This window comes from Heptranchias perlo, chromosome 23, assembly GCF_035084215.1.
Source record: "Heptranchias perlo isolate sHepPer1 chromosome 23, sHepPer1.hap1, whole genome shotgun sequence".
NCBI classification, from domain to species: domain Eukaryota; kingdom Metazoa; phylum Chordata; class Chondrichthyes; order Hexanchiformes; family Hexanchidae; genus Heptranchias; species Heptranchias perlo.
Genome location: NC_090347.1, coordinates 10,627,446 through 10,650,748, shown reverse-complemented (window position 1 = coordinate 10,650,748; position 23,303 = coordinate 10,627,446). Strand labels below are relative to the sequence as shown.

The 23,303-nt window shown below is 42.3% G+C and overlaps 1 protein-coding gene across 4 annotated transcripts in view; it reads left to right on the top strand.

Annotated features, from left to right (window-relative positions):
- The window catches only part of rnf213a (ring finger protein 213a), a 166,321-nt gene that overhangs the window by 3,614 nt on the left and 139,404 nt on the right, over positions 1–23,303 (top strand). For 2 of the 4 annotated variants that reach the window (XM_068003993.1, XM_068003994.1), the window contains exons 3-6: positions 4,066–4,304; positions 7,200–7,838; positions 16,652–17,290; positions 21,090–21,728. In XM_068003993.1, coding sequence (XP_067860094.1) covers positions 4,066–4,304; positions 7,200–7,838; positions 16,652–17,290; positions 21,090–21,728 — 2,156 coding nt within the window. The remainder of the gene's footprint in view (positions 1–4,065; positions 4,305–7,199; positions 7,839–16,651; positions 17,291–21,089; positions 21,729–23,303) is intronic. The other 2 variants (XM_068003995.1, XM_068003996.1) reach the window with 2 other exon arrangements.

Genomic DNA, 23,303 nt, shown 5'->3' with positions numbered 1-23,303 from the left:
CTGGCTGAAGATGGTTCCAAACGCTTCAACCTTGTCTTTTGTACTCACGTGCTGGACTCTGCCATCATGAGCAAGGGGATGTTTACAGAGCCTCCTCCTCCCATTAGTTGTTTAATTGTCCACCACCATTCACGACTGGATGTGGCAGTACTGCAGAGCTTTGATCTGATCCGTTGGGTGTGGAATCGCTTAGCTCTGTCTATAGCATGTTGCTTCCGCTGTTTAGCATGCATGTAGTCCTGTGTTGTAGCTTCACCAGGTTGGCACCTCATTTTCAGGTATGCCTGGTGCTGCTCCTGGCATGCTTTTCTACACTCCTCATTGAACCAGGGTTGATCCCCCTGGCTTGTTGGTAATGGTAGAGTGAGGAATATGCCGGGCTATGAGGTTACAGATTGTGCTGGAATACAATTCTGCTGCTGCTGATGGCCCACAGCTCCTCATGCATGCCCAGTTTTGGGCTGCTAGATCTGTTCTGAATCTATCCCATTTAGCACAGTGGTAGTGCCACACAACATGTTGGATTGTGTTCTCAGTGTGAAGACGGGATTTCATCTCCAGCAGGACTGTGCGGTGGTCACTCCTACCAATACTGTCATGGACAGATGCATCTGCGACAGGTAGATTGGTGAGGACGAGGTCAAGTAGGTTTTTCCCTCGTTCACCACTTGCCGCAGGCCCAGTCTGGCAGCTATGTCCTTCAGGACTCGGCCAGCTCGGTTAGTAGTGGTGCTACTGAGTCATTCTTGGTGATGGACATTGAAGTCCCTCACCCAGAGTACATTCTGTGCCCTTGCTACCCTCAGTGCTTCCTTCAAGTAGTGCTCAACATGGAGGAGAACTGATTCGTCAGCTGAGGGAGGGCGGTAGATGGCAATCAGCAGGAGGTTTCCTTGCCCATGTTTGACCTGATGCCATGAGATTTCATGGGGTCCAGAGTCAATGTTGAGGACTCCCAGGGCCACTCCCTCCTGACTGTATATCACTGTACCGCCACCTCTGGTGGGTCTGTCCTGCTGGTGGGACAGGACATACCCAGGGATGGTGATGGAAGAGTCTGGGACGTCGGCTGAAAGGTATGATTCTGTGAGTATGGCTATGTCAGGCTCTTTGCTTGACTAGTCTGTGGGACAGCTCTCTCAATTTTGGCACAAGTCCCCAGATGTTAGTGAGGAGGACTTTGTAGGGTCGACTGTTACTTCTGTAACACTTCATTCTGCCACACCTTTTCTGTCACATTTTTCCTATTTACTTTAATGGTGCTGAGTTGGTTCTCCTAGTTGAACCTCCAAGCTAAGTGGTGCTGTGGCAATACTCTTTGCTTATACTTTCCTGTTATTGGCTGAAATAGATTGCATGACATGGTCAGAAGGCATGGCTGAAGCAGCTCTCCCCAGGTAATTTTCCCCAGCTTTTCTCCTTCCCTGCTTGTTTTTTTGAAAAACTTCTTCTCCAATATCTTTGTTCAGGATCTGTTGGTTGTTCTTTGCTCCTTGCCCCATTAGTTTTTTCAAGCCCTCAGAGACCTGATAAGACTCTAAATAAATGCACGTCCCTCTTTCTTCCAAGCCACTTATTATCCTTGTGCCAGTTAGAGTGACATTAGTAGAGATCTTGGTTAGGGAACGGGGATTGATGTTCAGAAGACCTCCAGAGAAGGGAGAAAATAGATGGGTATGACCAAAGTGCAAGACTTGTGAAGGTGCAGACTGCGGCATTACATGAGAAATAGGAGCAGGAGTAGGCCGTATGGCCTCTCGAGCCTGTTCTGCCATTCAATAAAATCATGGCTGATCTTCGACCTCAACTCCACTTTCCTGCGTGATCCCCATATCCCTTGATTCCCCTAGAGTCCAAAAATGTATCTATCTCAGCCTTGAATATACTTTTGCCTGAGGAAGGAGAAAATCTCCGAAAGCTTGTGAATTTAAAATAAAATTGCTGGACTATAACTTGGTGTTGTAAAATTGTTTACAATTGAATATACTCAACGACTCAGCAGCCACAGCCTCTAGGGTAGAGAATTCCAAAGATTCACAACCCGCTGAGTGAACAAATTTCTCCTCATCTCAGTCCTAAATGTCCGACCCCTTATCCTGAGACTATGCCCCCTAGTTCTAGACTCTCCAGCCAGGGGAAACAGCCTCTCAGCATCTACTCTGTCAAGCCCTCTAAGAACTTTATACGTTTCAATGAGGTCTCCTCTCATTCTTCTAAACTCCAGAGAATATAGGCCCATTTTACTCAATCTCTCCTCATAGGACAATCCACTCATCCCAGGAATCACTCCAGTGAACCTTCATTGCACTGCCTCCAATGCAATTATATTCCTTGGGTAAGGAGACCAAAACTATACACAGTACTCCAGGTGTGGTCTCACCAAAGCCCTGTACAATTGTAGCAAGACATCCTTACTCTTGTACTCCAACCCCCTTGCAATGAAGGCCAATATACCATTTGTCTTCCTAATTGCTTGCTGTACCTCCATGTTAACTTCCTGTGTTTCGCATACAAGGACACCCAAATCTCTCTGAACACCAACATTTAATAGTTTCTCACCATTTAAAAAAAAATTCTGTTTTTCTATTCTTCCTACCAAAGTGAATAACCTCATATTTCTCCACATTATACTCCATCTGCCACCTTCTTGCCCACTCACTTAACCTGTCTATATCCCTTTGTGGACTCTGTGTCCTCCTCATTGCTTACTTTCCCACCTAGCTTTGTACTGTCAGCAAATTTGAATACATTACATTTGGTCCCTTAATCTAAGTCATTAATATAGATTGTAAATAGCTGAGGCTCAAGCACTGATCCTTGTGGCACCCCACTAGTTACAGCCTGCCAACCTGAAAATTATCCATTTATTCCTACTCTGTTTTCTGTCCGTTAATCAATCCCCTATCCATGCTAATATATTACCCCCAACCCCATGAGCCGTTATCTTGTGTCACAACCTTTTGTGTGGCACCTTATCGAATGCGTATTCTGCATGAGTTATAGTTTGTGGAGGGCGGAGGCTCAATTTAAGGAAAGTCCTGAGAACTGGCTTAGCAGAACACAAAGTGAGATTTATAGCCTCGAACATAAATAAAACAAATTTTTTGGAAACTTGAGAAGAGAAGTTTCAATTAGGCACAAACAAACGGCACGGTACCTCTGCTTTATTACTATAGCAACGGTGGTTGTGTTAAAAATAGAAATTATATCCCTTTGGTGGTTGTGTATATAGTTTTAAAGTCTAATGTAACCAATGTAAGGAATTTTACAACACCAGGTTATAGTCCAACAGTTTTATTTGAAAATCACAAGCTTTCGGAGGCTTTCTCCTTCGTCAGGTGAAATGTGGGATTCCTTGAAGGTTACCGCATTTATAGTCGGAGACCAACGTTTGTTCTGGCCGTTTGTATATTCAGTGGTCCTGTATGTAACATCTCTCTGTCTGAACACTTTGATTGCCTTGACAACGGGCAAGTATTGTTCTCTGACTATAAATGCGGTAACCTTCAAGGAATCCCACATTTCAACTGACGAAGGAGAATGCCTCCGAAAGCTTGTGATTTTCAAATAAAACTGTTGGACTATAACCTGGTGTTGTAAGATTCCTTACATTTGTCAACCCCAGTCCATCACCGGCATCTCCACATAATGTAACCAAAGTCAACCTATGTTCTGTACTGTGTCTTTAAAACGCATTGCTTGCATGTTCACTCCCTATCTGGGATACCAATAGACATTCATTGTTCTGTGTCTGATTTGACACGTTAATTGATGAATTTAGGGGCCCTGGCAGTCTCTTGTTGAATGGGGTTATCAGTGATTCTAAGCCCTTAGATATGCAGGGTGGCTAGGATCTTGGGTTTCTAAGAGGTTGTTGAAATGCTTTGTGGATGTGGGAGTAAATTCTGATCTAGGAGCATCTCTTATTTGTAATAAAATTCCTAATTTGGGAAGATTTCTTGAAATGTTTAACAAATTTTTAACCATGCGTGTAAGTTCTGTTTTAGATATTTACTTCATGGCTTGGGTTTACTCAGTTAATTGTTTTTGATTATTCACCTAAAGCAGTGGCCCTGATTAGTGGGAAGACTGAAGCAGACGCTCCAAATTTATTAACATCAATGGATGTAAGCCTGGAAGTGTCTTCTGCCTCCCAGACAACTGCTGCATGTGAAGAATCCTCATTGGAACCAGAGGCTCCTCCTAGTAAGAAGCAGTGTGGCCAAAACCTAGACCTGGGGAACATTTTAGAAAAGGAAAATGAAACTTCTGAGCATCCGCGAAAGGAAAACTCAAATAAAAAGGTAAGCTGGTTAAACACGCCCACTAATTCACAATTTCTGAAGTGGTGTTCAAGGATAATATACTGAATAACATTTTCTCAAATTCTAAAGGCTTTTAAGAAGTGTTGTCCTTTTGCAGGTGCCAGGTACATCTTATGTGGCTGGAAAGGTAGATTGATGGTAGCTGGCGACATCGGTGCCGCTTTTATATCACTTGAATGCTGTTGGCTGTAGACATAGAGGTCATCAGTATGATACCATGAATGAGGCACTTCAGTTATGTGGAGAGACTAGAGAAGCTGGGATTGTTCTTAACTGTCTCTGCTCTAAGGAGGAGAGATTTAATGTGTTCAAAATTCAGAGGGGTTTTGATAGAGTAAATAAGAAGAAACTGTTTCCACTGGCAGGTGGATCGGTAACCAGAGGTCACAGATTTAAGGTAATTGGCAAAAGAAGCAGAGGGGAGATGAGGTGAATTATTTTTATGCAGCGAGTTGTTATGATTTGGAATACACTGCCTGAAAGGGTGGTGGAAGCAGATTCAGTAGTAACTTTCAAAAGGTAATTGGATACAAACTTGAAAAGGAAAGCGTTGCAGGGCTATGGGGGAAGAGCAGAGGGGTGGGACTAATTAGATAGCTCTTTCAAAGAGCTGGCACAGGCACGATGGGCTGAAAGGCTTCCTTGTGTGCTGTGAGATTCTGTGAACAACAGTCTAAAGATTAAAAACGGTGATCACCAAAGACCCGCCTTCAGCATGACGTTCATGGACCTTGATTTCAACTGCAGATCTGGCAATTCCACAGTTGTGCTGCTAAACGTGCTAAACTGGTTCATTGTATCAGCATGTTTATGTTGTGATGTAAAATTGCATCACAATACAATCTTGGTAAACAAGATCAGGAATCCAGAGTTGAGGATCATGGCGCATTGTTCCATTCTGTGACACTGAGAGTTCATGTTCCTTACTGCCATCTTAATCCTATATTTGCAAACTAATATTTTTGAATTTGCAGCTTAAGAGTTTTTTTACTGCAAGTTCTTTCGTATGACTGCCTTCTGGTCAGTGTAGCTGTTTTCCAAAGGTGGCACAGTAGCTTATTATCTTGGTCCATCTGCACACTTCCAGCCATGAGGTGTCCTGTTTGTTTATAGTATTCCCAAGATGATGATTATTTCTGTAGTTATGCATTAAAATGATGTGAACTCAGGGCATTAAAATGATTTTCCTATTGTCTCCCCAATAGCTCAATAGGTTTATCCGTTTGATGTGCTGATTTAGCTTATATGAGCTGGGAAAGCAATAGGGACTCTACAATTTGTTTCTGTGCTCAAGGTTAGGGAGGGGAAAATCAGCCAAAGCTCCTGCTCCCTATTGCTATCCAGCAATCTCTGTTGGAAATGTGTGTTTGGCTGTGGGGTGAAGACAGAATCCATTTAGGCTGTAATGCTCCGCAATGTTGAATAGCACACCCCTTCTCGCTGTTGAGGCTCACACATGAGTAATGGCCACTTGGGCAAGGTGACTGGCACCTGTGGAAATGTACCCCCCAAGAGAAATCAACACCTTGAGAGGGAATAACAACTGGTAAGAAAAAAAACTACAATGCTGGACTGGCTTGTATTGTAATCCAACTGCTTTGATTTTCTTTAATATTCTTATTAAGTTTTACACCACGAATGAATGTAAAATTCTTCTTGGCTTTCTAATTGGTCTGTGATAGCCGCTTGGTGTTATCCATCATGTGGTTCGCAGGGATCTGTTAGGTCTTGGGTCCAATCAGATTTCAGAAACCATAAGAAAGGAAGTGGCTATGAAAGTCTGATTCCTGGACTTTCTGCATCTGCCATTTTTTTGCTATACAACCGTGTACTCACTATTGGACCCCCAACTTGAGACTGCACCTTGCATTTAGACTGCCTACTCCCAACCAAACCTGACTGCAGCCTTCATACTTGCTTTTAATCCAACTCTGTACCCATCCCTCTTACGTGCCAATTCAACTCTGGAGCCAGCCCATGTTATAGGAGTAAGTAACATAATGGTAAGGACTGGTAATTTGCCTCCATTATGCTGTCGTGTTCAGTAGCTACTCCTGCTGAGTTTTCCCAATTATGTTATCAGCATTCAAAGTTTTAACAAAAATTTTATATATTTAAAAGAACCCAATATTGACTGCTTTTTAGGGCAATGTTTGAGATTCCCTCTTAAGAACCCAGCAGTTACTTTCACTTGGAAAATTGAAAATTTCAATAATACTTGTTTCTAAAATTTGTATGACTAAAATCTATTTGGTTTATATTTATCTTAAAGCAAAGCAGGAAAGATTGGGCTTTGATATTTAGAATGTGACTGCAACAACTACCTCATATGTCCTTCACTGACATAACGAAAGCTTATGCCACGGTGATTGACAGGTGCACCAGTGTTTACCATGTGCCGAAATCTTCAGCCTTGTTACTTTCAAATAAAATGGGAATAGACGGAGAATATGAGCACAATAAATTGAAAGTAGCTTATTTAAAAGAACTATTCTCCAAATTGGAGGAGTAAATAATTAATTTAATACTTGCTGTTTCTTATTGAAATTATCAAAAGTTTGAACCAAAGTGAAATGAAACAAAGTACATACAATTCATTCAGATTTTCAGCGCCCATGTTATGTTCATAAAAATTCTGCACTGAACACGAGTTTTTCACTTAAAATGTATAGTTTAGAAATGTTATATATTTCTGTGCAATTTTCTAATCTAACAATATTCAGCTGGAAAAAATAGAGAATTTTTGCAGCTGTGTGACTGAAGAGGGATGGAGTTTTAAAATCTATAAAGCACCTGGAGTCCAGAATATTGATATTCGTTTTCATTGCCATCATTGCCTCGTTCTGACTGTGATATCTTCTATTGTTTGTACAGAAAAAGAGAAAAAAGAGGACGAAGAAACTGGGTGTAGCTGATAAATGTAAAGAGACTCCCTCTCCTTCTCAACTCAAGCAGTTGCATTTAGAAAGTGAACACAAGGACTCTGAAACAGTACAAAGCAATAAAGTTGGTAATCAAACTAGTGGTTATTCTGCTGACACTGACGGGGCCAGTGACCTAACCTCTACTTGTGGTATTGATGATCTGCAGGGTGCTGTAGGCAATGGACATCCTCCCAAGTCAACAAGTATGGAGGAATCTCCAGGTAGTTGTAGTCCAATCAAAGATCAGGTAAACCGAGGCTTGGCATCGTCTGAAAGCGGCATTGTAACTGCTGAGAACAAAGATGGTGCAGCCCATTCTACTACTGAAAGTGGCCTGCTTCAATCAAACGAGAGCGACAAATCAGCCTACTTTATGGGTGATGGAATTTTAGTCCCTGAAAAACAGAGCAGTGAGAAAGATGACATTGAACTTGGAAGAGAAGACGGTGCAGGTGAATCTGGATCAGCAGCCACTAATACTGACAGTGAGCAATGTTATACAGGAGACAGTGACTTAAGTAGTTCTGTTGAAGAAAAAAGTACCAAGCAATATGACATGAAGAAGGAAAAGGACATTCTACTCACTCAGGTTACAACTTCACTATAACTTTCATATATAACAAACTGTTTTAGGACCAAGCCAGATTTAAAAAAAACTTAGAATGCTGTTTCAAATCAATAGCAATAGCCTGAAACTATTGTAATGAACTTGGCTTAGTAGAACAAATGTTGAAAAGAGATACTCTGCAGTACTTGGGCAGTATGGCATTATATTTTCCGTGGAATAGTCAATGAAGCAAGGAAATTCTAAAAATCAAGATTTTTTTAAGAACCATTTTTATCATCCTTTCCTCCTCCCCGCTTCTCCTGCTGGGACACTACCCTAAAGATGCTGGCTAGCTTCTGGTGCCTCATCTAATTCACTTTTCTTCATCTGTGAGCTAGAACAGCACCTGATTATTTTGTCTTGTGTGTTTAGTTTCAGTGAATCTGTAAACACGTCATAAACATAGAGGAAAATATTGGGTAATGACTGTTGCAGGGTATTGTGTAGTGGCAGTCATTGGGATTTGGAGAAGGGAAGTGAAGTTGATTTCAGGTTTGGATCATTGAGCTATGAAGAGCCATTTGCACAAATAAAATGTTGAAGAAGACATTGAGGGTCATTTCATCAAAGTTTTTAAAATATTGGAGGGAATCTATTGACCTAGAGAATTTCTTGGGCAGTATGGTGTGCAGTTATTGCTAACCTTCAGAGTGGAGAAAGCATAAAGAGAGAGATAATTTGGACAAAGCCAGGATAGGAGGTTTGTTTTGACAATAGAAGTTTGAGAATTAGATTCCACATGGAACAGTTTCTTTCTCTTTTTTTTCTATATCTTTTAATTTTTCAAATTCTCAACTGATTCTACAACTTACAGTGTGGCTATCAGTCTTTTCCTGGAAGCATGATGGCCTCTACCCTCATATCGGCTGTTCAGATTGAGAATTTGTGTGGAGAATTCCAGGTGCAAACCTTTGGGCTAGTACTAATATGGTCTGCCACTAATTTGGATCATTTTAAATAAGTGTACCAGCACAAATGATCTGAGCCTGCTGTAAGAATGTTAAAATGAAAACAAATAATGAAAACTGCCATTCTTTTGTTATCTAATTGTGATGGGTTTGTCAGTTGTTTACTAGGCTGTAATGCAGCATATTGTGTTAGTCAAATGCACTGCGTTGGCGAGGGAGAGGTTGTTACTATTCACCACATTATCCCTATTCTTGCCCTATCCAAAGATGTTTTCTGTTCTCTATTAAACCAAATATATTTTTGAACACCATATGATAGTAAATATTCTAATGGTGAACTGTGCTTTCACTTGACTCACAGACCATTTCATTGCTTATTAATGTTGACTGGAATATTTTCTGCATCCCATGGTGTTTTGAGATATGTGTTGTATGAAAAATGCATTGAATATAATGCTGATGACTCTGCATGTTTATTGTCACTCCTAAATGTTTGGCTAGTGGGCCTGTTTTCCTACTTGAGACGATTGAGAATTTTAACCAGCCAGCTAGCAGTATGGGCGTTAACTGTTTCTCTTAACCTGCTATAATTGTGGGATGTGGCAAAAAAATGAAGTATTTTTGTCTGTGATCGATTATTTGTTGGAATCTTCCTTGTTGGTCTCAGTACGTACAATATTAAACTAAGAAACAAATGCTAGAAATCTGAAACAGAAACAGAAAATGCTGGAAATACACAACAGGTCAGTCCGTATCTGTGGCAAGAACAGAGAAGTTAATGTTTCAGGTGTGACTACAACAGAACTAAAAGAATGAAAAATGACCAAGCATTTAAACAGAATCAGAACCAAATTAAGGTGGAGGGAAGAAAGAAATCTCCCAAAAGATTACTGTATATGTTCTTTCCACAGATGCCTTTAAGATAATGAAAGAGTTTGATAGGGTATACGTAGAGAAAATATTTCCACTTGGGGAGTCCAAAACTAGAAGTTGTCATTAATAAATCCAATAGGTCATTCAGGAGAAACTTCTTTACCTAAAGTGTGGTAAGGATGTGGAATGCACTACCACAAGGAGTAGTTGAGGCAAATAGCATAGATGCATTTAAGGGGAAGGGAGATAAGCAGATGAGGAATAAGGAATAGTAGGATATGCTGATAGGGTTAGAAGAAGAGGGGAGGGAGGAGGCCCATGTGGCACATAAACACAGACATAGACCAGTTGGGCGGAATGGCCTGTTTCTGTGCTGCAGTCTCTATGTAACTCTGCTTTGTGCTTTCAGCACTTTTTGTTTTGGGGTTAAACAAAGGTTCATTTAAAGAAGATGGCACAGGCATTTTGGTAGAGTCAGACAACTGTCTCCTGACATCTATATGGGGCACATACTTGTAAATTGGAATACAATTGTTGCCTGATCCATTAAATTGAATATAGCTATTAAGAGGTTTTAACTGGATTCTATGGGCAGATTTTGGAAGGGATGGCATACTTTTTTCACAGGCGGGAGGTGAAGCTATTAAATTTAAAGATTAGTATCCTGTGTTTGGCAGCTGTGAATTGGAAAGCCACATGGTTTTAAACAAAAACATAGTGCTAGAAATACTCAACAGGCCAGTCAGCACCTGTGGAGAGAATAGGCAAGTTTAACGTTTCAGATGGACCCAACATCATTGTTTTAATGTCCTTTGTTCCACGATTTCTCCTTGGGAACATAGAGCATGAATTTTTAAATTATTCTTTGAGATGTGGGTGTCGCTGGCAAGGCCGGCATTTGTTGTCCAATCCCTAGTTGCTCTCGAAGGTGGTGGTGGGCCATCTTCTGTGGCATTGCAGTCCATGTGGGGAAGGTATTGCCACAATGCTGTTAGATAGGGAATTCCAGGATTTTGACCATGGGACGATGGAGCTTAGTTGAGCAGATTGAAGATGCCACAGAAGGATAAGGTAAGCTAGCTAACTCCCATAATTAATGAAGATTACAAGAAAGAAATGTAGTTATGCATTAAAATTGATGGATACTTAAGGCATTAAAATAATTTTTTTTTTATTCGTTCACGGGATGTGGGCGTCGCTGGCAAGGCCGGCGTTTATTGCCCATCCCTAATTGCCCTCGAGAAGGTGGTGGTGAGCCGCCTTCTTGAACCGCTGCAGTCCGTGTGGTGACGGTTCTCCCACAGTGCTGTTAGGAAGGGAGTTCCAGGATTTTGACCCAGCGACAATGAAGGAACGGCGATATATTTCCAAGTCGGGATGGTGTGTGACTTGGAGGGGAACGTGCAGGTGGTGTTGTTCCCATGCGCCTGCTGCCCTTGACTTTCTAGGTGGTAGAGGTCGTGGGTTTGGGAGGTGCTGTCGAAGAAGCCTTGGCGAGTTGCTGCAGTGCATCCTGTGGATGGTGCACACTGCAGCCACAGTGCGCCGGTGGTGAAGGGAGTGAATGTTTCGGGTGGTGGATGGGGTGCCAATCAAGTGGGTTGCTTTATCTTGGATGGTGTCGAGCTTCTTGAGTGTCGTTGGAGCTGCACTCATCCAGGCAAGTGGAGAGTATTCCATCACACTCCTGACTTGTGCCTTGTAGATGGTGGAAAGGCTTTGGGGAGTCAGGAGGTGAGTCACTCGCCGCAGAATACCCAGCCTCTGACCTGCTCTCGTAGCCACGGTATTTATATGGCTGGTCCAGTTAAGTTTCTGGTCAATGGTGACCCCCAGGATGTTGATGGTGGGGGATTCGGCGATGGTAATGCCGTTGAATGTCAAGGGGAGGTGGTTAGACACTCTCTTGTTGGAGATGGTCATTGCCTGGCACTTATCTGGCGCGAATGTTACTTGCCACTTATCAGCCCAAGCCTGGATGTTGTCCAGGTCTTGCTGTATGCAGGCTCGGACTGCTTCATTATCTGAGGGGTTGCGAATGGAACTGAACACTGCGCAGTCATCAGCGAACATCCCCATTTCTGACCTTATGATGGAGGGAAGGTCATTGATGAAGCAGCTGAAGATGGTTGGGCCAAGGACACTGCCCTGAGGAACTCCTGCAGCAATGGCCTGGGGCTGAGATGATTGGCCTCCAACAACCACTACCATCTTCCTTTGTGCTAGGTATGACTCCAGCCACTGGAGAGTTTTCCCCCTGATTCCCATTGACTTCAATTTTACTAGGGCTCCTTGGTGCCACACTCGGTCAAATGCTGCCTTGATGTCAAGGGCAGTCACTCTCACCTCACCTCTGGAATTCAGCTCTTTTGTCCATGTTTGGACCAACGCTGTAATGAGGTCTGGAGCCGAGTGGTCCTGGCGGAACCCAAACTGAGCATCGGTGAGCAGGTTATTGGTGAGTAAGTGCCGCTTGATAGCACTGTCGACGACACCTTCCATCACTTTGCTGATGATTGAGAGTAGACTGATGGGGTGGTAATTGGCCGGATTGGATTTGTCCTGCTTTTTGTGGACAGGACATACCTGGGCAATTTTCCACATTGTCGGGTGGATGCCAGTGTTGTAGCTGTACTGGAACAGCTTGGCTAGAGGCGCAGCTAGTTCTGGAGCACAAGTCTTCAGCACTACAGCTGGGATGTTGTCGGGGCCCATAGCCTTTGCTGTATCCAGTGCACTCAGCCGTTTCTTGATATCACGTGGAGTGAATCGAATTGGCCGAAGACTGGCTTCCGTGATGGTGGGGATATCGGGAGGAGGCTGAGATGGATTTTCCACTCGGCATTTCTGGCTGAAGATGGTTGCAAACGCTTCAGCCTTGTCTTTTGCACTCACGTGCTGGACTCCGCCATCATTGAGAATGGGGATGTTTGCAGAGCCTCCTCCTCCCGTTAGTTGTTTAATTGTCCACCACCATTCACGACTGGATGTGGCAGGACTGCAGAGCTTTGATCTGATCCGTTGGTTGTGGAATCGCTTAGCTCTGTCTATAGCATGTTGCTTCTGCTGTTTAGCATGCTTGTAGTCCTGAGTTGTAGCTTCACCAGGTTGGCACCTCATTTTTAGGTACGCCTGGTGCTGCTCCTGGCATGCTCTTCTACACTCCTCATTGAACCAGGGTTGATCCCCTGGCTTGTTGGTAATGGTAGAGTGAGGAATATGCCGGGCTATGAGGTTACAGATTGTGCTGGAATATAATTCTGCTGCTGCTGATGGCCCACAGCGCCTCATGGATGCCCAGTTTTGAGCTGCTAGATCTGTTCTGAATCTATCCCATTTAGCACGGTGGTAGTGCCACACAACACGTTGGATGGTGTCCTCAGTGCGAAGACGGGACTTCTTGTCCACGAGGACTGTGCGGTGGTCACTCCTACCAATACTGTCATGGACAGATGCATTTGCGACAGGTAGATTGGTGAGGACGAGGTCAAGTAAGTTTTTCCCTCGTGTTGGTTCGCTCACCACCTGCCGCAGGCCCAGTCTAGCAGCTATGTCCTTCAGGACTCGGCCAGCTCGGTCAGTAGTGGTGCTACCGAGCCACTCTTGGTGATGGACATTGAAGTCCCCCACCCAGAGTACATTTTGTGCCCTTGCTACCCTCAGTGCTTCCTCCAAGTGGTGTTCAACATGGAGGAGGACTGATTCATCAGCTGAGGGAGGACGGTAGGTGGTAATCAGCAGGAGGTTTCCTTGCCCATGTTTGACCTGATGCCATGAGATTTCATGGGGTCCAGAGTCAATGTTGAGGACTCCCAGGGCCACTCCCTCCTGACTGTATATCACTGTACCGCCACCTCTGGTGGGTCTGTCCTGCCGGTGGGACAGGACATACCCAGGGATGGTGATGGAAGAGTCTGGGACGTTGGCTGAAAGATATGATTCTGTGAGTATGGCTATGTCAGGCTGTTGCTTGACTAGTCTGTGGGACAGCTCTCCCAATTTTGGCACAAGTCCCCAGATGTTAGTAAGGAGGACCTTGCAGGGTCGACTGGGCTTGGTGTTTTTCCGTTGTCGTGTCCGGTGCCTCGTGGTCCGATGCCGGGTGGTCCGTCCGGTTTTATTCTTATTATGACTTTTCGTAGTGAGATTTTACAACTGAGTGGCTTGCTAGGCCATTTCAGAGGGCAATTAAGAATCAACCACATTGCTGTGGGTCTGGAGTCACATTTCGGCCAGACCGGGTAAGGGCGGCAGGCTTCCTTCCCTAAAGGGTTTTTACGACAATCTGGTAGTTTCATGGCCATCATTACTGATACTAGTATTTTAATTCCAGATTTTTATTTAATTAATTGAATTTAATTAATTAATTGAATTTAAATTCGCCAGCTGCCGTGGCAGGATTTGAACTCATGACTCTGGATTTTAGTCCAGGCCTCTGGATTACTAGCCCAGTAACATAACCACTATGCTACCGTACCCTCAAATTTTCCGATTGTTTCCCCAATGGATCAATAAATTTATCTGTTTGATACCTTCTATAAATTTGAGCTCATCCAAAACTCTGCTGCCGATATCCTAACTCTCATGAAGTCCCGTTCACCCATCACCCCTGTGCTCGCTGACCTACATTGGCTTCCAGTCTGGGAACGCCTTGATTTAAAATTCTCATCCTTTGTTTTCAAATCCCTCCATAGCCTTGCCCCTCCTTATTTCTATAACCTCCTCCAGACCTACAACCCTCCGAGATCTCTGCGCTCCTCCAATTTTGGCCTCTTGCGCATCCCCGATTTTAATTGCTCCACCGTTGACGGCCGTGCCTTCAGCTGCCTAGGCCCTAAGCTCTGGAATTCCCTCCTTAAACCCCTCTACCTCTCTCCTCCTTAAAACGACCTCTTTGATCAAGCTTTTGGTCACCTGTTCTAATATCTCCTTGTATGGCTTGGTGTCAAATTTTGCTTGAAAATCGCTCCTGTGAAGTGCCCTACAATGTTTTTCTATGTTAAAGACACTATATAAATGCAAGTTGTTGTTGATACCTGGTCTGTGCTGATTTAGCTGATCTGAGCTGGGAAAGCAATAGGGATGCTACAATTTGTTTCCATGTCCAAGGGGAAAATCGGCCAAGACTCCTGCTCCTGATTGCCATCCGGCAATCTCTATTGGAAATGTGTGTTTGGCTGTGGGGTGTGGACTGAATTCGTTTAGGCTGTAATGTTCCTCAATGTTGAATAGCACATCCCCTCTTGCTGTTGAGGCTCACACATGAGTAATGGCCACTTGGGCAAGGTGACTGGCACCTGTGGAAATGTACCCCCCATGAGGAATCAACGCCTTGAGAGGGGATAACAATTATCAAGAAAAAAACTACTCGAGTGGCTTGTATTATCATCCAGCTTCTTTGATTTTCTTTTATTAAGTTTTGCACAGATAACCTCCTCCAGACCTACAACCCTCCGAGATCTCTGCGCTCCTCCAATTTTGGCCTCTTGCGCATCCCCGATTTTAATTGCTCCACCGTTGACGGCCGTGCCTTCAGCTGCCTAGGCCCGAAGCTCTGGAATTCCCTCCTTAAACCCCTCCACCTCTCTACCTCTCTCTCTTCCTTAAAACTACCTCTTTGAATGAATGTAAAATTCTTCCTGGCCTTCTGATTGGTCTGTGATAGCCACTTGGTGTTATCCATCATGTGGTTAGCAGGGATCCGTTAGGTCTTGGGTCCATTCAGATTTCAGAATCCATAAGAAAGGAAGTGGCCTCTGCCATTTCTTGCTGTAGGACTGTGTACTTGCTATTGGACCCCAAACTTGTGACTGCACCTTGCATCTTGCCTTTAGACTGCCCACTCTCAACCTAACCTGACTGCAGCCTTCTTACTTGCTCCTGATCCAACTCTGTACCGAAGTGAAATGAAACAAAATGTTTACAATATGTTCAGACTTTAAGCACCCATGTTACGTTGGTAAACATTCTGGACTGAACACGAGTTATTCACTTTAAAATATATATTTTGGAAATGTTCTATATTTCTGTGCAATTTTCTAATCTAACAGTATTGGTAGGAAGAATAAGGAGGCCCCGTATTCCTTGGAAAATAAGAGTCTAAATGGGGTAGAGGAGCAGAGGGATCTGGGGATACAGATACACAAATCACTAAAAGTAGTGATGCAGGTTAATAAGGCCATTCTTTTTTTTTTAAAAAAAAGCAAAGATAACTCTGGGGGTTTGTTTCTAGAGGGATAGAATTGAAAAGCAAAAAAGTTATGTTAAACTTGTATAGAACCTTGGTTGGAACACACTTGAAGTACTGTGAACAGTTCTGGTTCCCATATTATAAAAAAGATGGAGGCATTGTAGAAGTTACAAATCAGTTTCACAAGGATGATACCACAACCGAGAGGATATACTTATCAGGAAAGGCTGAACAGGCCTCCAGAAAAGAGAAGGCTGATGGGGGACTTGATAGAGGCCTTTAAGATTATGAAGGGGATTGATAGGGTGGGGATTGATGGGGTGGACATTGAGAAAATGTTTCCACTTGTGGGGGAGTTCAAAACTAGAGGTCATAAATATAAGATAGTCGCTAAAATATCCAATAGGGCATTCAGGAGAAGCTTCTTTACCCAGAGAGTGGTAAAAATGTGGAATGTGCTACCAGAAGGAATAGTTGAGGCAAATAGCATAGGTACATTTAAGGGGCAGCTAGATAAATACATGAGGGAGAAAGGAATAGAAAGGTATGTTGATGGGATTAGATGAAGAAGGGTGGGAGGAGGCTCGTGTGGAGCATAAACACCAGCATAGACCTTTTGGGCCAAATGGCCTGTTTCTGTGCTGCACATTCTGTGTAATTCTATGTAAAATTTAGCTTGGAAAAATTGAGAATTTTTGCAGTTGCGTGACAAGAGGGATGGAGTTTTAAAATCTATAAAGCACCTGGAGTCCAGGAAATTGATATTGGTGTTCATTGCCATCATTCCCACATTCTGACTGTGATATCTTGTATTATTTATACAGAAAAAGAGAAAAAAGGGAACGAAGGAACTGAGTGCAGCTGATAAATGTAAAGAGACTCCCTCTCCTTCTCAACTTGAGCAGTTGCATTCAGAAAGTGAATACAAAGACACTGAAACAGAACAATGCAATAAAGTTGGTAATCAAACTAGTGGTTATTCTGCTGACAGTGACAGGGCCAGTGACCTAATCTCTACTAGTGATATTGATGATCTGCAGGGTGCTGTAGACAATGGACATCCTCCCAAGTCAACAGGTATGGAGGAAACTCCAGGTAGTTGTAGTCCAATCAAAGATCAGGTAAACCGAGGCTTGGCACCGTCTGAAAGCGGCATTGTAACTGCTGAGAACAAAGATGGTGCAGCCCATTCTACTACTGAAAGTGGCCTGCTTCAATCAAACAAGAGCGACAAATCAGCCTACTTTATGGGTGATGGAATTTTAATCCCTGAAAAACAGAGCAGTGAGAAAGATGACATTGAACTTGGAAGAGAAGACGGTGCAGGTGAATCTGGATCAGCAGCCACTAATACTGACAGTGAGCAACGTTATACAGGAGACAGTGACTTAAGTAGTTCTGTTGAAGAAAAAAGTACCAAGCAATATGACATGAAGAAGGAAAAGGACGTTCTACTCACTCAGGTTACAACTTCACTATAACTTTTATATATAACAAACTGTTTTTAGGACCAAGCCAGGTTTAAAAAATTAGAATACTGTTTCAAATCAATAGAAAAGCCTGAAACTATCATAAGGAACTTGGCTTAGTAGAACAAATGTTGAAAAGGGAGACATTTTGCATGGTGTTACATTTCTTGTTGGATAGATAGTCAATGAAGCAAGGAAATTCTAAAACTCTAGATGATTTTTTAAACCACTTCATTCATCCTTTCTCTCCTCCTTGACTCCTGCTGGGACACAACCATAAGGATGCTGGCTAGCCTCTGACACCTCATCTAATTCACTATTCTTCATGCGTGAGCCTAGAACGGTGCCTGATTATTTTGTCTTGTGTGTTAGCTTCAACAAATTTGTAAACACGTTATAAACATAGAGGAAAATATTGGGTACTGACTGTTGACAGGGTATTGTGGTGTTGTGGCAGTCATAGGGATTTGGAGAAGGAGTATAAGGCTATGTAGAGGCATTAACATAAATAAAATCTTGTTGAAGAAAACATTGAGAGTGATTTCATTAAAATTTTTGAAATATTGAAGGGAATCTGTAGACCTAGAGAATTTCTTGGGCAGTATGGTGTGTACTGATTGCCAACCTTCAGAGTGGAGAAAGCACAAAGAGAGAGAGATAATTTGCACAAAGCCAGGATGGGAGGTTTGTTCTATTGTCATAACAGTTATAAACACTAAAAGTTTGGGAATTAGATTCCACATGGAACAGTTTCTTTCTCCTTTTTCGATATCTTTTAATTTCTCAAATCCTCAACTGATTCTACAACTTACAGTGTGGCTATCAGTCTTTTCCTGGAAGCATGATGGCCTCTACCCTCATATCGGCTGTTCAGATTGAGAACTTATGTGGAGAATTCCAGGTGCAAACCTTTTGGGCTAGTACTAATATGGTCTGCCACTAACTCGAATCATTTTAAATATTAGTGTTCCAGCACAAATTATCTGAGCCTGCTGTAGGAATGTTAAAATTAACACAATTCTTTTGTCATCTAATTGTGATGGGTTTGTCAGTTGTTTACTAGGCTGTAACGCAGTATATTGTGTTAGTCAAATGCACTGTATTGGCGAGGGAGAGGTTCACTGCATTATCCCCACTCTTGCCCTATCCAAAGATGTTTTCTGTTCTCTATTAAACCAAATATATTTTTGAACACCATATGATTGCACAGTTCACCATTAGAATATTGACTTTCACTTGACTCACAGACCATTTCATTGCTTATTAATGTTGACTGGAATATTTTCTGCATCCCATGGTGTTTTGATGTATGTGTTGTATGAAAAATGCATTGAATATAATGCTGATGACTCTGCATGTTTATTGTCACTCCTAGATGTTTGGCTAGTGGGCCTGTTTTCCTACTTGAGACGATTGAGAATTTTAACCAGCCAGCTAGCAGTACAGACGCTAATTGTTTCCCTAAACCTGCTATAATTGTGGGATGTGGCAAAAAAATGAAGTATTTTTGTCTGTGATCGATTATTTGTTGGAATCTTCCTTGGTCTCAGTACATACAATATTAAACTAAGAAACAAATGCTAGAAATCTGAAACAGAAACAGAAAATGCTGGAAATAGACAACAGGACAGTCCATATCTGTGGAAAGAACAGAGAAGTTAATGTTTCAGGTGTAACTCTACAACAGAACTGAAAGAATGAAAAATGACCAAGTATTTAAATAGAATCAGAACCAAATTGAGGATGGATGGAAGAAAGAAAGAAATCTTCCGAAAGATTACCGAATATATGTTCTTTCCACAGATGCTCATTGACCTGCTTTGTGCTTTCAGCATTTTCTGTTTTTGTTTCGGGGTTAAACCAAGGTTAATTTGCAGAAGATAGCACTAGCATTTTGATAAAGCCTGACGACTGTCTCCTAACATCTGTATGGGACGCATGCACGTAAATTGGATTTCAATAATTGCCTGGTCCATTATATTGAATGCAGCTATTAAGATGTTTTAACTGAATTCTTCGGCAGCTTTTGGAAGGGATGGGATACTTGGTTCAAAACATAGAGCATGAATTTTTAAATTATCCTTCGAGATGTGGGTGTTGCTGGCAAGGCCGGCATTTGTTGCCCAATCCCTAGTTGTTCTCGAAGGTGGTGGTGGGCCACCTTCTTGAGCCGCTGCAGTCCGTGTGGGGAAGGTACTCCCACAATGCTGTTAGATAGGGAGTTCCAGGATTTTGACCATGGGGCAATGGAGCTTAGTTGAGCAGATTGAAGATGCCACAGAAAGATAAGGTGGACTAGCTAACTCCCTCAATTAATAAAGATTAAAGAAAGAAATATAGTTATGCATTAAAAATGATGTGAACTTAAGGCATTAAAATTAGTTTCCTATTTCCCCAATGGCTCAATAGGTTTATCCGTTTGATGCCTGGTCTGTGCTGATTTAGCTGATGTGAGCTGGGAAAGCAATAGGGGACTGTACAACCTGTTTCTGTGCTCAAGGCTGGGGAGGGGAAATTCAGCCAAAGCTCCTGATTGCTGTCTAGCAACCTCTGTTGGAAATGTGTGTTTGGCTGTGGGGTGAGGACATAACCTGTTTAGGCTGTAATGCTTCCCAATGTTGAATAGCACATCCTCTCACTGTTGAGGCTCACACATGAGTAATGGCTACTTGGGCAAGGTAACTAGCACCTGTGGAAATGTACCCCCCACGAGGAATCTTGTGTAGGACTGTATACTCGCTATTGAACCCCCAACTTGTGACTGCATCCTGCAACTTCCCTTTAAACTGCCCTCTCCAAGCCTAATCTGACTCTGCAGCCTTCTTATTTGCTCCTGGTGCAACTCTGTACCCATCCCTCTTGCACCTCAATTCAACTCTGGAGCCAGCCCATGTCATGGGAGTAAGTAATACTGGTAAGTAATATAATGGTAATGACTGGTAATTTGCCTTCATCATGCTGTCAAGTTCAATAGCTACTCCTGATGAGTTTTCCCAATTACGTTATCAGCATTCCAAGCTTTAAAAACATTTTTATATATTTAAAAAAAAACATTATTAGGGCACCGATTGAGAATCCCTCTTTTTTAAAAAAAGCAGCATCTTTCACTTAGAAAATTGAAAATTTCAAATATACTTGTTTCTAAAATTTGTCTACCTAAAATCCATTTGGTTCATATTTATCTTAAAGCAAAGCAGGAAAGATTGGGCTTTGATATTTAGAATGTAAAAGAACAGCTGCCTCATCTGTCCTTCACTGACATAAGGAAAGCTCAGGCCACATTGATTGATAGGTGAACCAGTGTTTACGACGTGTCGAAACCTTCAGCCTTGTTACTTTCAAATAGAACGGGAATGGATGGAGAATATGAGCACAGTAAATTAAAAGTAGCTTATTTAAAAGAACTATTATCCAAATTGGAGGAGTAAGTAATTAATATCCTTGCTGTTTCTTACTGAAGTTTAGAAAGGTGCAGTAAAGTTTTGAGCCAAAGTGAAATGAAACAAAATGTTTGTTTACGTGTTCGGATTAAACGCTCATGTTATGTTAAATTTTGCACTGAACACAAGTTTTTCACTTTAAAAATGTATAGTTTGGAAATGTTTATATTTCTGTGCAATTTTCTAATCTAACAATATTTAGCTGGGTAAAATAGAGAATTTTTGCAGTTGTGTGTCTGAAGAGGGATGGAGTTTTAAAATCTATAAAGCACCTGGAGTCCAGAATATTGATATTTGTTTTCATTGCCATCATTCCCCCGTTCTGACTGTGATATCTTCTATTGTTTATACAGAAAAAGAGAAAAAAGAGAACAAAGAAACTGAGTGCAGCTGATAAATGTAAAGAGACTCCCTCTCCTTCTCAACTTGAGCAGTTGTATTCAGAAACTGAACACAAGGACACAGAAACAGTACAATACAATAAAGTTGGTAATCAAACTAGTGGTTACTCTGCTGACACTAGTGGGGCCGGTGACCTAACCTCTACTAGTGATATTGATGATCTGCAGGGTGCTGTAGGCAATGGACATCCTCCCAAGTCAACAGGTATGGAGGAAACTCCAGGTAGTTGTAGTCCAATCAAAGATCAGCTAAATCAAGGCTTGGCACCGTCTGAAAGCGGCATTGTAACTGCTGAGAACAAAGATGGTGCAGCCCAATCGACTACTGAAAGTGGCCTGCTTCAATCAAACAAGAGCAACAAATCAGCCTACTTTATGGGTGATGGAATTTTAATCCCTGAAAAACAGAGCAGTGAGAAAGATGACATTGAACTTGGAAGAGAAGACGGTGCAGGTGAATCTGGATCAGCAGCCACTAATACTGACAGTGAGCAACGTTATACAGGAGACAGTGACTTAAGTAGTTCTGTTGAAGAAAAAAGTACCAAGCAATATGACATGAAGAAGGAAAAGGACGTTCTACTCACTCAGGTTACAACTTCACTATAACTTTTATATGTAACAAACTTTTTAAGACTATTCCAAATTTAAAAAAAATTAGAATGCTGTTTCAAATCAACAGCAAAATCTGAAACTATCATAAGAACATAAGAAATAGGAGCAGGAGTAGGCCAATCGGCCCCTTGAGCCTGCTCCGCCATTCAATAAGATCATGGCTGATCTGATCCTAACCTCAAATCTAAATTCATGTCCAATTTCCTGTCCGCTCCCCATAACCCCTAATTCCCTTTACTTCTAGGAAACTGTCTATTTCTGTTTTAAATTTATTTAATGATGCAGCTTCCACAGCTTCCTGGGGCAGCAAATTCCACAGACCTACTACCCTCTGAGTGAAGAAGTTTCTCCTCATCTCAGTTTTGAAAGAGCAGCCGCTTATTCTAAGATTATGCCCCCTAGTTCTAGTTTCACCCATCCTTGGGAACATCCTTACCGCAGCCACCCGATCAAGCCCCTTCACAATCTTATATGTTTCAATAAGATCGCCTCTCATTCTTCTGAACTCCAATGAGTACAGTCCCAATCTACCCAACCTCTCCTCATATGTCCACCCCCTCATCCCCGGGATTAGCCGAGTGAACCTTCTTTGTACTGCCTCGAGAGCAAGAATGTCTTTTCTTAAGTATGGACACCAAAACTGAATGCAGTTTTCTAGGTGCGGTCTCACCAATACCTTATATAACTGCAGCAATACCTCCCTGTTTTTATATTCTATCCCCCTAGCAATAAAAGCCAACATTCCGTTGGCCTTCTTGATCACCTGCTGCACCTACATACTAACTTTTTGATTTTCTTGCAGTAGGACCCCCAGATCCCTTTTTACTGCAGTACTTTCCAGTTTCTCACCATTAAGATAATAATTTGCTCTCTGATTTTTCCTGCCAAAGTGCATAACCTCACATTTTCCAATATTGTATTGCATCTGCCAAATCTCCGCCCACTCACCCAGCCTGTCTCTATCCCCTTGTAGGTTTTTTATGTCCTCCTCACTCTCTACTTTCCCTCCCATCTTTGTATCATCTGCAAACTTTGATATGTTACACTCGGTCCCCTCCTCCAAATCGTTAATATAGATTGTAAAGAGTTGGGGACCCAGCACCGACCCCTGCGGAACACCACTGGCTACTGGTTGCCAGTCCGAGAATGAACCATTTATCCCAACTCTCTGCTTCCTGTTAGATAACCAATCCTCCACCCATGCCAGAACATTACCCCAATCCAGTGATTCTTTATCTTGAGCAATAATCTTTTATGTGGCACCTTGTCGAATGTCTTCTGGAAGTCTAAATACACTACGTCCACTGGTTCCCCTTTATCCACCCTGTACGTTATGTCCTCAAAGAACTCAAGCAAATTTGTCAGACATGACTTCCCCTTCATAAAGCCATGCTGACTTTGTCCTATTAAATTATGTTTATCCAAATGTTCTGCTACTGTCTCCTTAATAATAGACTCCAAAATTTTACCCACCACAGATGTTAGGCTAACTGGTCTATAATTTCCAGCCTTCTGCCTACTACCCTTTTAAAATAAGGGTGTTACATTAGC